The sequence below is a fragment of the Morus notabilis genome, unplaced genomic scaffold, assembly GCF_000414095.1.
Source record: "Morus notabilis unplaced genomic scaffold, ASM41409v2 Scaffold397, whole genome shotgun sequence".
In the NCBI taxonomy this organism is placed as follows: Eukaryota; Viridiplantae; Streptophyta; class Magnoliopsida; order Rosales; family Moraceae; genus Morus; species Morus notabilis.
Genome location: NW_010363944.1, coordinates 231,005 through 245,096, shown reverse-complemented (window position 1 = coordinate 245,096; position 14,092 = coordinate 231,005). Strand labels below are relative to the sequence as shown.

General features: G+C 35.4%; 1 protein-coding gene across 1 annotated transcript; it reads left to right on the top strand.

The window, feature by feature from the left end:
* The first annotated feature begins 4,989 nt into the window (after positions 1-4,989).
* Positions 4,990-6,176, top strand: LOC21399682 (cucumber peeling cupredoxin). The gene is made up of 2 exons (XM_010105425.2): positions 4,990-5,293; positions 5,842-6,176. Exons 1-2 carry the CDS (start codon positions 5,110-5,112, stop codon positions 6,174-6,176), a joined length of 519 nt encoding a protein of 172 aa, XP_010103727.2. The 5' UTR covers positions 4,990-5,109.
* Positions 6,177-14,092: the final 7,916 nt, after the last annotated feature.

Sequence of the window (14,092 nt, the reverse complement as noted above, 5' to 3'; positions counted from 1 at the left end):
GTGATCTAATCTTGGGTTTGATTGGTATCTGCTAACCATCCCTACCGCAAAGCATATATCAAGTCTAGTAGATGGCATTGCATACATCAGGCTACCAACCGCCGATGCATAGGGAACTCGTCTCATATCCTCTTCCTCTTGAGGTGCCTTTGGACACTGCTCCTTGGAGAGATAAACTCCATGTCGAGAAGACAAATTTCCTTTCTTGGAGTTTTACATCGAAAACCTAACAAGCACCTTGTCAATATACGAAGCCTGAGACAATGCCAAAAGCCTATTCTTGCGATCCCAGATAATTTGGATCCCAAGAATGTAGTTGGCTTCTCGCAAATACTTCATTTGGAATTGGCTGGCTAGCTAGTTCTTTACTTTATATAACGATTCGACATCATTCCCAATGAGCAGAATGTCATCTATGTAAAGAATGAAGAAGACCACTTTACTCCTTGAATTTGCTTGTAGACACAAGGTTCACCAAGATTTTGTTCAAAACTATAAGATTTTATGGCTTCGTTAAATCTGATGCTCCAAGATCTAGAAGCTTGCTTTAGTCCATAAATGGACCTCTACAATTTGCAGACCTTCTGCTATTGGCATTCTACCACGAAACCCTCTGGTTGGACCATATGAATGGTCTCTTCAAGATGGCCATTCAATTGTCGTACAATTAGGACGGTCGATCCCACGAGAGATGATAAATTAAACGAGAAATGATTAGCGAATAAAAAGCGTTAGGAAAGTAAGCACTCAAACAAGAAAAGAAATGAGTGTTCTTGTGATTTTTGAACAATTTAATTTAAAGACTATGCAATTTAAAATGGAGAAAATTCAATAATTAATAGTGGTAAGACATTGAGAATCCTCTATATGCTTTGTTCACCTATTTGGATTTTGATTTGTAAATTGACTCAATTGAAAGTTTCACATCCCAAACAATCAATCAGAAAATAAAGAATTGAAGAACATGTGAATTAAAATGTATTCGAGTAAATAAAATTCTTACGTTTAGAACTAGGAAAAATTGTCTTATGAGAAATCTAAAGCGACAATATACCGTTGGTAATATTACAGTAAAAGACTACTCATAAAAGAATACCTACCAATATATAGTTTCATGCAACAATCACATAAAAAGAGCTTAACTAGATTTATCTACAAGTTGACTATAAAATATATTGATATGAGGAAGAAATATGATAAAAGAAAATTATTTACTCAAATGTATAAAACTTACAAACCATTAGAGAATCAAAACCCAAATAAGCTTACTACACATATAGGATCATCTCTAGCCTCACCCAAGAACTCTAGCCTAGCTTGCACATAATTCTCACAAAATTCTAAAGAGAAAATATGAGAATAAGAGCAAAACAATGACAAACAAAGTGTATAAGTTTAAGCTAAAAATTAACAACCTAATACACTTCACAAAGTCCCTATTTATAGAGTTTTTAGGGCATGTGAAAAAGCACTCAGCAAATAAACAAAAATAAAGGGACGTTTTATCCAATTAAATTGGATTTACAAGGCTTTATTCTGAGAGTGAATGCTGAAACCATCCAACAAAACCAAAACGGATCGCTAGCAGAAGAATCCCAAATGGGTGGGACACATGTCGCACAAAGTGGGGCTGAGCGGAGAAAATTGCCGACAACTACATCAATTCTGACACGTGGCGCTCGCTGATTCATGGAGAGGAGAAATTGCTACATAGCTGGGGCCCACGCAGAGGGAAGACTTGATGCGCACGTGGAAGAAACCGCCCAAGGGGAAGGAACTGTGCGCGCCAAGCACGCGTGCGTAAGGGAATAGGTGGAGCCCACAGATCTACGACGCACCAGACAGCGACACGTGGCAGTGATGGTTAGGCTCGCGCGGATCAGCTCAGCTGGTGGACGGCTCCTGATGGGCTTCATTTTCTTTTTCTTTTAGTTTTGGCCCAAATGTGTTATCCTACAAAACAAAATAAATTAAATTAAAATTAAATACTTCCACATAAAATTAATTCCACGAAAATATTTAATTAAAACTTAATTTATTTAGCAATTATAAACAATTTAAATGTATTTTCATACACTTATTAGGTGGCCTGAATTTTTCAGGCGGAACAGGTTAGACTTCAGGCAAAAAATCAATATTTTTAAGCGGTCGTAGGCGACCCGTCTAAAGTTCTAACACTAATAATAAGACTAGAGGAAAGCGCACTGGGAAAATACGATGAAAATGCTGGAAATTAATGGGGAATGAGGGCTTAAGGGGGCTTTATCTATTCATATTTATGAATGGCCTTCAGTCATTTCCTATTTCTCTGCATGATTTCACTATAAAAAAAATAAGGGATTTAACGTCTCCTAATAGAAGAAAGTTTATATATTAACTGCCATTTATACTAGTGTCGAAAAATGTGTCAGCTAACGACAAAATTTAGATGATGGTTTATTAATAATACGCCGTCAGAAGGACAAGTTCTTCAGATGACGGTTTTTGTAAAAATCGTCATCTAATCTGGGTGCAAAGTCCTAAATTTTCATCTTAAAACCCAACCAGATCGCTCATAACCCTATTCTCACACCCCTCTCTCTCTCTCTCCCCCCTCCCTCTCTCTCTTCAAAATTAAATTATTTTAATTAATAATTCCTCTCCCCCCTCTCTCTCTCTCTCCAAAATTAAATTATTTTAATTAATAATTTTGTTTGGCTAAAATAATTCACTCTTGATTAATTATCTGTTATTATTTTAATCCTGAGATAAATAATGAACACGTACACTTGACTTCTGCTTTTTGATGTGCCAAAGGGAGACATCTTGACATTGTGTAAAGGTACGCTTACTGTTATGTTAGGCGTATGACTCTTGTATGCGTAGATTTATTATTCATAGATAGGGGATCTGTAACTCTTATTAAAAGAGTTAATAATATCTTCTTATGGCATTATCCAAGGATTGGAAAACATGAGCACTCAGCCACTAGACTACTTTGTGTTATCTAATGGTTTACTATTTGTATTGGTACGAATAGTGGTTTGATAGAGTGATAATGGAACATAAGATAAATATAATCGGGAAGGTAAAATGGAACTTGACCTTAAGTCAATTATAGGTATCCTATGGGGATGATACACAATATAATAAAATAATGGGCAAATATACTGTATTAATCGAGAGTGCAGTTCTAGACTTTTAGTTGAGTAATACTAGAACTTATAATCATGTCATGAACTTGTGACTTAACGAATACTATCGTGGTTGTAGGAGCTTGATCAATACATATCCATCAAGTCCCTCTGCTAGCTCGTATATTTTTCTAAGGAGATACGGCGTATTTCCTACAAATTGATAACTTATGTTATTTCTGCAATTGGTTATAAATCGGATGTAATTAATTCATGAGTGATTTATCGGTTGAATTAATTATTTAAATTAATTCAAGATAAATTGGTTGAATTAATAAAGTGTTAAATTAATTCAAAAGTTATTTATTGGTTGTATTAATTACGTATTAATTTAAGATAAATTAATTACGTATTAATTTAAAGTTATTTATTGGGTCGAATTAATCGGTGGGCTATGTCCAGTTAATCAAACAGTGTTAGGCTGTACGGACAGTGTCCGTCTTCCGGTTAACCAGACAAACTTGTCCGGTTAACCATACAGTCTACGTGACTCCCACAAGTTGCAATTTTAATCGCAATTGTTGATCTGGAAACTTGACTTAATTGCGAAATAAGTCTAACCTACCTATATAAATAGCTCATTACATCCCATAGTCATTTAGATCACTTGAAAGATTCTTTGGGGGCTATTGGTATGGGTTCATGAGAGGAAAAACTGTTCAAACATTAAGAACGTCTTGAAAAAGTTCCGCTTCTCTAATTAACCAATAAAAATTATCCTTTATTATTTTATTAAACCATTGTGTTAAATTTCTTTAAATCGGAAATATCCATAAATACACATGGGACACTTAGTACGTTTAGTTGGAGGATTCAAATCATGTGATTCGAACTATTTTCGATTTACGTGAATTTTTTGTGAGAGAAAATACTGTAACGAACTATAAATCATGATTCGAATCAGGGAACGAATCCCTCTACCAAACATCTAATTAAAATTCTTACAAACCACTGCAGTTTATTTGAAAGTGTCAAAAAAAAAAAAGGGAATCAACTCTATATGGCATATGCCTCAGTCATACAATTGAACGAATGTGTGCAGCATATATGAATGGAGCTGTGAAAGAACAGATCAGTTTAATTATATATGACGTGGAAAGTCTAGACAAGAAGAAGCCAAATCCATGGCCGATCAAGGCAAAAAGGGACTGCAATTCTATGTTCAATGTACCAACAGATGGGTCTTAGCTTATAAAGCTACTCCAAACAAAACTAAACTTAAGATAAAAAACGACATGAAATGTATCATAAAGAAACGACAAAAATGATCACATCACAAACCTCCTGCATCAATATTATATATACTTAGAAAGGGTAGTTTACGCATATAAATATATGATTTGATAACTTTTTCTTATCGGCTTGGTTTAGTACCGTGACAAACATTATATCTTTTTTTCTCTTTAGTAAATTTGCGTGCAAGACATAGACACAGTCATGCATGTTACTGTGCAAGCCGTAAATTTTGAAATCCAATATGCAACAGTATAGACACGTGCGCGTTTGTAGAAACTGAAAAGTATGATTCAAAAAAGTAAAAAGTATGGTTAAACATCCAACAACATTGGCACAATAGAGAAATTGAAAAGTATGGATTCAGTGTACGGACGAAATATGGAAATTGAAAAAGTCAAAACATTAATACCGTCTATAACTATCATTCTCGTCCACTGAATTTTCACCGTGAACAAGTATATATATCCGTCTATAACTATCATTCTCGTCCACCGAATTTTCACCGTGAACAAGTGTATATATATATATATAATATATAGCAAGCTCCAAACTATAACCTTCAAAATACATTTTACCAAAAGCCAATATCACAAGTACATTAATATATCTCGAGCCTGAAAAGTAGCAGAGAAATAAATAAATAAGCTTTGCTAGATCTTTGAGCGCAAATACACACATATATATATATATATATATATATATGAAAATGGCTAGCAAAATGGGTTTAATGGGGTGCTTATTGATCATCACGGTAGCATTGCTAAAGGGTGCAACTGCAGAATCATATGTGGTTGGAGATAGCTTGGGCTGGACTGTTCCTCCTAACACGTCATTTTACTCCGATTGGACCAACTCCAAGACTTTCCATATTGGCGACGAAGTTTGTAAGCATCTTATTTAATGAGTTTGTCAGGGGACATTTTACTCTTGTTATTTAATCTTTAATCTTTAATAAAGTTAAAAGCAAGATCTGGCATATGAAAAAGGATAAATTACACCTACGTATCTTGAACTTTTAGTCATTTATAAGTTAGACTCAAATTTTTTATTCTTAATATATATAATGAAACAAGTAGGAATACCCTAATATTGAAAAACTCCTAACTGAATAACCAAAGGGATACATGACGAATAATAAAAGATGATTATATGGCGTACGTGTCCGATCAATATCAAAATTACCATGGGAGTATTTGGTTTCTTTAAAAAAAGAATCTTTTGATAGGGTAAAAAAATCTTATGATATGTTGTAGTATTTAACCCGTGAATCATCTTCAGTTACAGTACCCTTTATTATATCTTATGTGATTTTGATAGGATTTGATTGTTAATTTTGCAGAATTTGATTTGACGATTTAAAAATGTGCTCTATGAGTACAATTCTTCTTCTTCCTAACATGATATTCTTCTTTTTTTCTTTCTATAATATTAGTGTTCAATTGGACCGGAACATTGGATCACAATGTGGCTGAAGTTTCAACCCTAGCCGAATATGAAAACTGCACCAAACCAGGAATTGTGTATCTCAGTGGTTATACAGCCAATCTCATTGCCAATGGTTCTCGCTTCTTCTTGTGCACCGTTGACAACCACTGCGAACTCGGGATGAAAATGATCGTCACTGTCGGGTCTCCAACGAACACCTCTAGCACTTTGGCAGCGCCGCCCCCTAGTGACAGCTCTTACAGCGCTCCCTCTTTGACCTTTGCCGGTGCCCTTGTGTCTGTATTTTCCCTCATTGTCGTTTCCCTATTCAATTATGTCTAGAAGTACCATATAATAAGTTCTATTATTCTCTGTCATAACTTTCTTGAATAAGAGCTAGTGGGAGCTCGTGCTGTTCTTTATTTATCAATAAATAAACAATTCTTTCAAAGTGTTGGTTTGTTAAGTTAGTATTTTTAGTTGATTCCTTAATTAGTGGGCGTCCTGCTGCACCTCTAAATCATAATATATGCATCACGCAGTTATTTTATATATATATATATATATATGTACCCCAAAAAAATTCAAGATGTTTTAGCATTAAGAGCTTTAAAAAAAATGAACCGGTAGGAGTGACATCTAGCATGACTGCATCCCAACGGGTATTTAACAGAAAAGTGAAAACGACGACATTTAAAGTACATCGGTTTAACGGTACTCTAACAAGCGTCGTTAAAGTCAGGTCATTGTATGTTTGGACATGCAACAAAGTTTTAAGCATCATTGAATGTGCTTATGAAAGCGGTGACAAGCTCAGGGAAGGCACGTTCAGCAAAAACTGTTGTTATATGTGCCTCTGAAATTTTATTTATTTATTTATTTATTTTAAAACACAGCTTTTTCGAGTTTTCTCATGGACAGCCTATTCAATGTGAATTTTTCTTTGCCCAAATATCCAGTAAATTATTGAATACATTTCAATTACATTTCTTGCACACACCATCATATTGATTTAAATCGGTAAATATTGGAATCAATTATCAGTGCTGTAAATAAAGATATTAGTAATTGGGGAAAAAATTCTGATAACATGCGTAGTTACGACATAGTTGTTATCTTCATTAACAATCGGTTGGGCTCACAATCTAAACTTAAAAGCTAATACTTACACAACTATTGATAGCATTAACTCAACAATCAGCTTCACATCGAAATTCATATTCTAATTATGCATTTCCACACAAATTTGATACAAGAATAACTCAAAATTTATAAGAAGATAGTAATTTAATCAAAATTAACAAACAAAGTCATATTCAATAACCAATAATAAACAAAGATATGAGTCAACAAATAGAATTATACAGCAATAAATATATGTTATCAAATGGCTCTTTTTTATTTCTCTTCTTAGTTTTATAACACATATCCATTCAAAGTCTTCAAGGCACTACATCAAAAACGGTTATTAACGACGACATTATTAGCGACGACATTTATCATTGCTAAAATTACAGTATTAGCGACGACATACCGTCGCCAAAAAGAAAAAAAAATTTTTGAACAACTTGTCATCACATTCCCTATTTGCGACGACATGCCGTTGCACAAATTTAAAATATTTACGACGACATATCGTCGCTAAAATTTGATAATTTATTCACACCGACATGTCGTCGCTAATAGCCATTGGCGCCAAAACCAATCTGGCGCCAACAATTTTGGAGCCAGTTTGTTCATTATATTGATACTTACAGCTGGCGGTGACGTGGTCAAAAAGTGACAGAAAATTTGGTGGTTTCCCGCGAATAGGTTCCAGATATTTCTTTATTTTTTGCGACGACATATTAAAAAGTCGTCGCAAAAAATGGTTCCAGAAAATTCTTTTCAAAATGACTGTTTTGGCGACGACATCACTACAAGAAACAGGACTATAAGCAATGACAAAAAGTCGTTGCAACAAATGCAAAGTCATCGCAAATGAAGTTTTAGCGACCACTTGTCGTCGCAAAACTGTCGCCGTAATTGATTCGTCGCAAAAATAAGTTTTGCGATGACAAGCAGTCATCGTAATTATATTTGCGATGACAATCGTCGCAAATGAGTCGCTGCAATTATTTCACCGGTTACCTCATTAAGATGACATGGCATTGAGTTTTTGTAACGACATTTTTCGAGTTAAGTCGTCGCAAAAAATGCAGATTTAGCTAACGTGGCTTATATTTTTTGCGACCACATTTGTGGTCGCAAATAATATTTTAATTTTTTATTTATTATTTATTATTTTACTAAACAATGTTGTATATTACTATATATTTAAACCCAATATTAAATATAATTCATGATATTATAATAATAAAAAAGAATTAAATAAAAGGAAATACATAATAAAAAATATAAATTAAAATTATTATTGTAAAAAGTAATTAATAAAATAAAATAAAAATGTAATTATGGTAGAAATGTGTGGAAATACAAATTGTTACATTAATAAAAATCTAATCTCCTAAATTAGTAGCATCACTAGAATCATCGTCGTTATCATCAGAAGGATTCAAAGGCGGATGACCTGGACGGATATACCGGCACAGGAGGAGTAACCGCTGGGAAAGTCATGTTGGGGTGCATTTGAGTGGTGAAATCCTGCATCATTCTGACGCTCTCGTACAGCTGGAGGTTTTACTAGTAACTTTGTTGCAAGTATTCTTCTACGTGTGGGTCAGAACGTGTCGTAGAAGATCTTACCGAGCGTAAGCCAGATGACGACGCATCCCCTCGATAAAATTTTTGTGGGAATGTGCGACCCACTCTAGTCTTGTGTCCTCTGTGGGTGCCCAGAAACTGCTGCATAATATCCTCCTCGTTAACTGTCCCTGCTGCGGATGATCCAGAAGTAGCAGACTGCGTCTGGATCTAAGTTTCTCTTTCTCCCTCTATCTGATGCAACAAATATTATAAAAAAAATAATTAAATACATAATGTGCTTTAAATAAAAAAATATAATTAAACATTACGTGTATACTTACAAAAGTCTGCTCCGCTTGGGGATTAACCCAAGTGTCCCCACGACGATGCATGTCCCCCAGTTATCAATGACAGACATCGGCTGTTGAGTCCCTGTGGTAGAATGTACAATAGTTTAAATGTATATGAATATAGTGTAATCGATTACCAAATTAACATTTATATTGAATAAATTATTAACAAATACTAACTTTCTTCTCGCGATGTTAGGAGTACGACAGCTGACCATGAAAACTTGACCACTTTTGGTTGCTACGATTAAGTTTATTGATCCCTGACTTTTTCTATTTATGATTACATTCAGCATTAGTAAAATTAACCTTTATTATATATAATAAAATGACATATAAAAGAGATTCAATTACCTGAAACTTGTCAGACATCAATCTATCACAGCAACGACCCTAGTTATTTGAATTCATGTGGTTTTTGGGAGGGTGGGTCCTAACTGCACTCTCATTTTGTGAACCACCAAGATCTTTGAAATAGTCAAGAAGGTCACTTTTCCAATCCTTATAACATTTTACAGCCTCCCTGTCGACCACAGACCTAAGTGTACCATCATCGCGATCATAATTGAGGTTGAAGCATTCCTATAATACAATATAAACATGTTAAATTATTTTATTATATTGAAATTTAGATTAAATTAAAAAACAATGAAGTTGAATAATTTATACCAGCAGACGCTGCTGAATTTCTCTCTTATGCTGGATGTCCACGTCCTTCCAGGCATCGTGGAAAGGCTCACAGACATCCCTAACATGGATTCCAACGGTAATATCGAACTAGGTACCGTAGTTTCCAATTGCCTTCCAAGTACCTCCACATTCGTCAAACATGGGGTTGATATTTCCTTCCTTTGCCACTCTGGCTGCGATTTCGTGAACCTTAGCCTTGTTGGAAAATAAGGCATCGAGTGCGCAGCAGAATTTAAAAAAAAATGTAAATCAATGCCAAAGCCAATCAAGAAGATGTTCATGATGCTATATAACATAAATACTAAAGATCTAAATCATACCTTTTGAGATTTAAGAAACTGCATGTCTGACAGATAAAAGTGTTCCAAACAGCAACCGGAAGAGCCTCAACCAATTGATCTTCTTTGTTATTCTCGTTTCCACGATCGGAGTGCGGGTGGGTACACGTCGTTCAATCTCCACTTGGTATTCTTGAACTCTTTCCAACCATAAGAGAGCCAAAGAAAAAATCGTTCTTCAGAATTAAACAATTTTTCCTCTCAGGAATCTTTTGTCAATAGCCTCTAAAAAGTCTCTCAAGTGATCTAATAAATAATGTAACATAATAGGCTATTTATAGTGTTTAGGAAGTCATATTTCCATAATAATTATATTTCCCAAAGTTTATCTCGCTTACAGAGTCAGTTTCGCCACGTGAGCATGTGTTACACGTTACAACCGGTCGACCGGTAACAGAGACGTTATAACTCACCGGTCGACCTGTCTTCATGAACCGGTCTACCCGACCGGTCGACCTGTCTACACTAACGAAACTTGTTTTCCTAGTTTTTCAGCACGAGAAACTTGTATAGAGCCTCAATTTTGATTCAAGCAACCAATAGAGAAGTTGTCTGATCAAAATAATCATATAATAGTCTTCCCATATTAAACAACTCTTAAAATAATAATTCAACCAATTTATCTAGAATTAATTTATCAATTAATTCACCCGATAAGTCACTCATGAATTAACCAATCTCATATCAACTTTGAACCTCTTTTACAGAAATAACACAAGTTACCAATATGTAAGAAATACACCATATCGTTACAGGAAATTATGTGAGCTAGCAAAGGGACTCGATGGACATATATAAATCAAGCTCCTATAATCACAACGCTACTTGTAAACCGACAAGTCCGTCTTATGATTATAAAACTCTAGCGCTACTCCACTAAAAGCCTAGAGCTACACTCTCAATTTATATAGCGTATTTACAAAACTCTGAATAGCTCTCATCCATGACTCAATATATTAGTGTATCATCCCCATAGGATATCCATAATCGACTTGAGGTCAAGTTCCGTCTTACATTCCCGATTACATTTATCTTATGTTCCATTATCACACCATCAGAAAACTACTATTCGTACCATTACAAATAGTAAGCCATTAGATAACACAGAGTAGTCTAATGGCCGAGCACTCATATTTTCCAATCCACAGATAATGCATAAGAGGATATCATTAGCTCTTTGTAGAAGCTATGGATTCTACTATCTATGAATAATGAATCTATGCACGCACGAGTCATACCCCTAATGTACCGATAAGCGTACATTTACATAATGTTAGGATGTCTCCCTTTGGTACATCAAAAGATACAAGTCAAGCATACGGGTTCATTATCCATCTCAGGATTAAGATGACAACATATAATTCGTCAAATGTGAATTATTTTATTCAAACGGAATTATTAATTAAAACAATTCAACTTTGGTCCAACCCAAAATAGATTTCACCATTAGAAACTGTATCAATGTCTCTACCCATGGAGTCCCACTCCGACGACCAAGACAAGCCGTCTCCGTTAGGAAGTAGACAACATAACAATCTTAATATGAATAAAGCACCGAACTTTATTCCCTCGATTGTGGATCATATGATTCACAATTCTAAATCCAAAACCACAAACTAAATCCAAAATCTAAAACAAAATCACAAACCATAACAAAAATACCAAAATCAATTAACAAAATACCAAAATATTAACTCACAGGTGTCGTCACAAAAAATTATTACAGAAAATTCTATCAAGAATGACTATTTTTTGAGACGACTCGTTTAATAATGTCAGAGCAAATAACTAGGGATTTAATTTTTCCTAAAACAAGGGCAAAAACTTTGGCAGTTTCCTTAAAAATATTTACAACGACATTTTAACAAAGTCGTCACAAAAAATGAGCACGGGTATATTCCTTAAAAATATTTCCAGAAATATTAATGAGGTGAAGAAGAACGATGTCGTGTTTATATTAATTGCGATGACTATTTAATATTCATCGCAAAAAGTCACCTGTATAAACGCGATCGCAGATCTCCTTCTGCCATTTTTTCGATGAGCTCTCGCGGTTTTCTCTGATTTTCTCCATCCAAAACCACCAAAAACCATCCAAAAACACTGAAAATAGCTTAAATATATCGTTCTCTCCTCAAATCTTTCATTTGTGGAGAAAAAAGTCCAAAAATGCGGAGTTTTCATCTCCCCCTCACCGCCCACTTTTCCGGCCGTACTCATCATTTTCCGGCCGCCGGCTCTCTCACTTCCCTGCTGCCTTTCTGTTTTCCAAAAAGTGGAGTTTGCAACGACTTTTTATCATCGCTAATAGCCATGTTTCTTTTAGTGAGGTAAGTTGAGTCGTCATCTTTAAACACATCAACTTGCTCAAACGACAGCAATCCCTTAATAAAAGATAGAATGTAGTTGTAATTTTCCTCGTCCTCTTTGCCAACATGAACTACTCTTGATTTCATTAGAAAAATGGATGACAACTCCAAATCATTTGGAATAGTTGTATAAGAAACTTATTTCGCTTGCGATGATATAAAAAACAATTAATAATTATCGTAGTTGGGTTGCCAAAAGTTAACTGTTGTAGTGTTATCACTACCAATATTCCAACCACAATTGTCAACCCCACCATAAAAGCAATTCCTTCCTGCATCAGTTTACCAACCACCGAGCTATTCACTATTCTGACCTCAGACCTCGAGAACAATGATATCTCCTCAGATCTAACAAGATAGGCCAGGGAATCTGTAACACCCTAAAGAATTAATCAGGATTAATTTAAGATAATTAAGAATTATTAGTGTTCCTAATCTTGATTTATTAATTGGTTTCGATTAATAAATGTTTCTGACATGTAATTTAGATAATTCCAAGGTATTTAAATATTCTCAGTAATTTTTATTTTAACCCATAAATGTGTATGGGCGAATTTCTGGACTGTTTCCTTTAAATGTTAGTACATGTCTATTTTCTTTTCTTTTTCTTTTTCTTTTCTCCCTTTTCTTTCTTTTTCTTTTCCTTTTCCTTCCTTCCCGTGCACCCCTCTCTCTCACTCTCTCATTGTCTCACACACACACACACTCTCTCTCCCGTTTTGCTTCAAATCAACTGGATTTCAAACCAAAGGAAAGTTTTAAGAAGTTTCAACATCAAGAGAAGGATTCAAGGTAAGATTTTTGAAAAAGCTCTCTTGAAATCCTAAGTTTTCAGAGATTCACAGTTTCCTCAGACTTGCAGGGTACTATCAGCATTTCGTGAAAGACTTCTAGAGTATTGCTGCACCGATGACTCGGTTGACCAAGAAAGAAGTCAGATTCCTGATAGTGAAGAACTATATTAGGTGTATTTTGATGCCTCGAGGAGTGGGCTTGGTTGTGTCTTAATGCAAGGGGGACGCGTGGTAGTGTACGCATCTCGCCAATTAAGACCACATGAACGGAATTACCCCACTCATGATTTAAAGCTGGCAGCAGTAATATTTGCTCTGAAGATATGGAGATGTTATCTCTATGGAGCAAAGTTTCAAGTCTTTTCTGACCATAAAAGTCTGAAGTACTTGTTTACTCAGAAAGACTTGAATCTCAGGCAAAGGAGATGGGTGGAGTATATGGAAGATTACGACTTCACTCTGCAATATCATCCTAGAAAAGCTAATGTGGTGGCTGATGGCCTTAGTAGAAAGACGACGGGGACTCTGGCATCATTAGCTTTGGAAGATTGGAAAAGGACTGAAGTGGTGAGTGAGTATGATCTTCAGTTCTACGAAGATTATAACCAGACTATGGTGTATAATTTGGGCTCTACACCGAGTATTATGCAACAGGTTAAGCAGAATCAATTGCAGGATCCACACCTCTAAGGAATCTGGATTTGAATCTAGAATGGAGAGCAACTCGAGGATTGGAGAATCCGAGAGGATGGAGCCTTGTATTTCTGCAACCGCCTTGTTGTTCCTAAGGCGGATGAGGTAAAGAAGATGATTCTGTGAGAAGCTCACAAATCGAAGTTTGCTATACATCTGGGAAGTACAAAGATGTACCAGGACCTACAAAGACAGTACTGGTGGAGAGGCATGAAAAGAGACGTTCATGAGTATGTATCAGAATGTGTGACTTGCCTCTGGATTAAAGCTGAGCGTCAGAAGCCAGCGGGAGACTTACAACCTCTTCCTGTCCCTGGATGGAAATGGGAGCACATCACT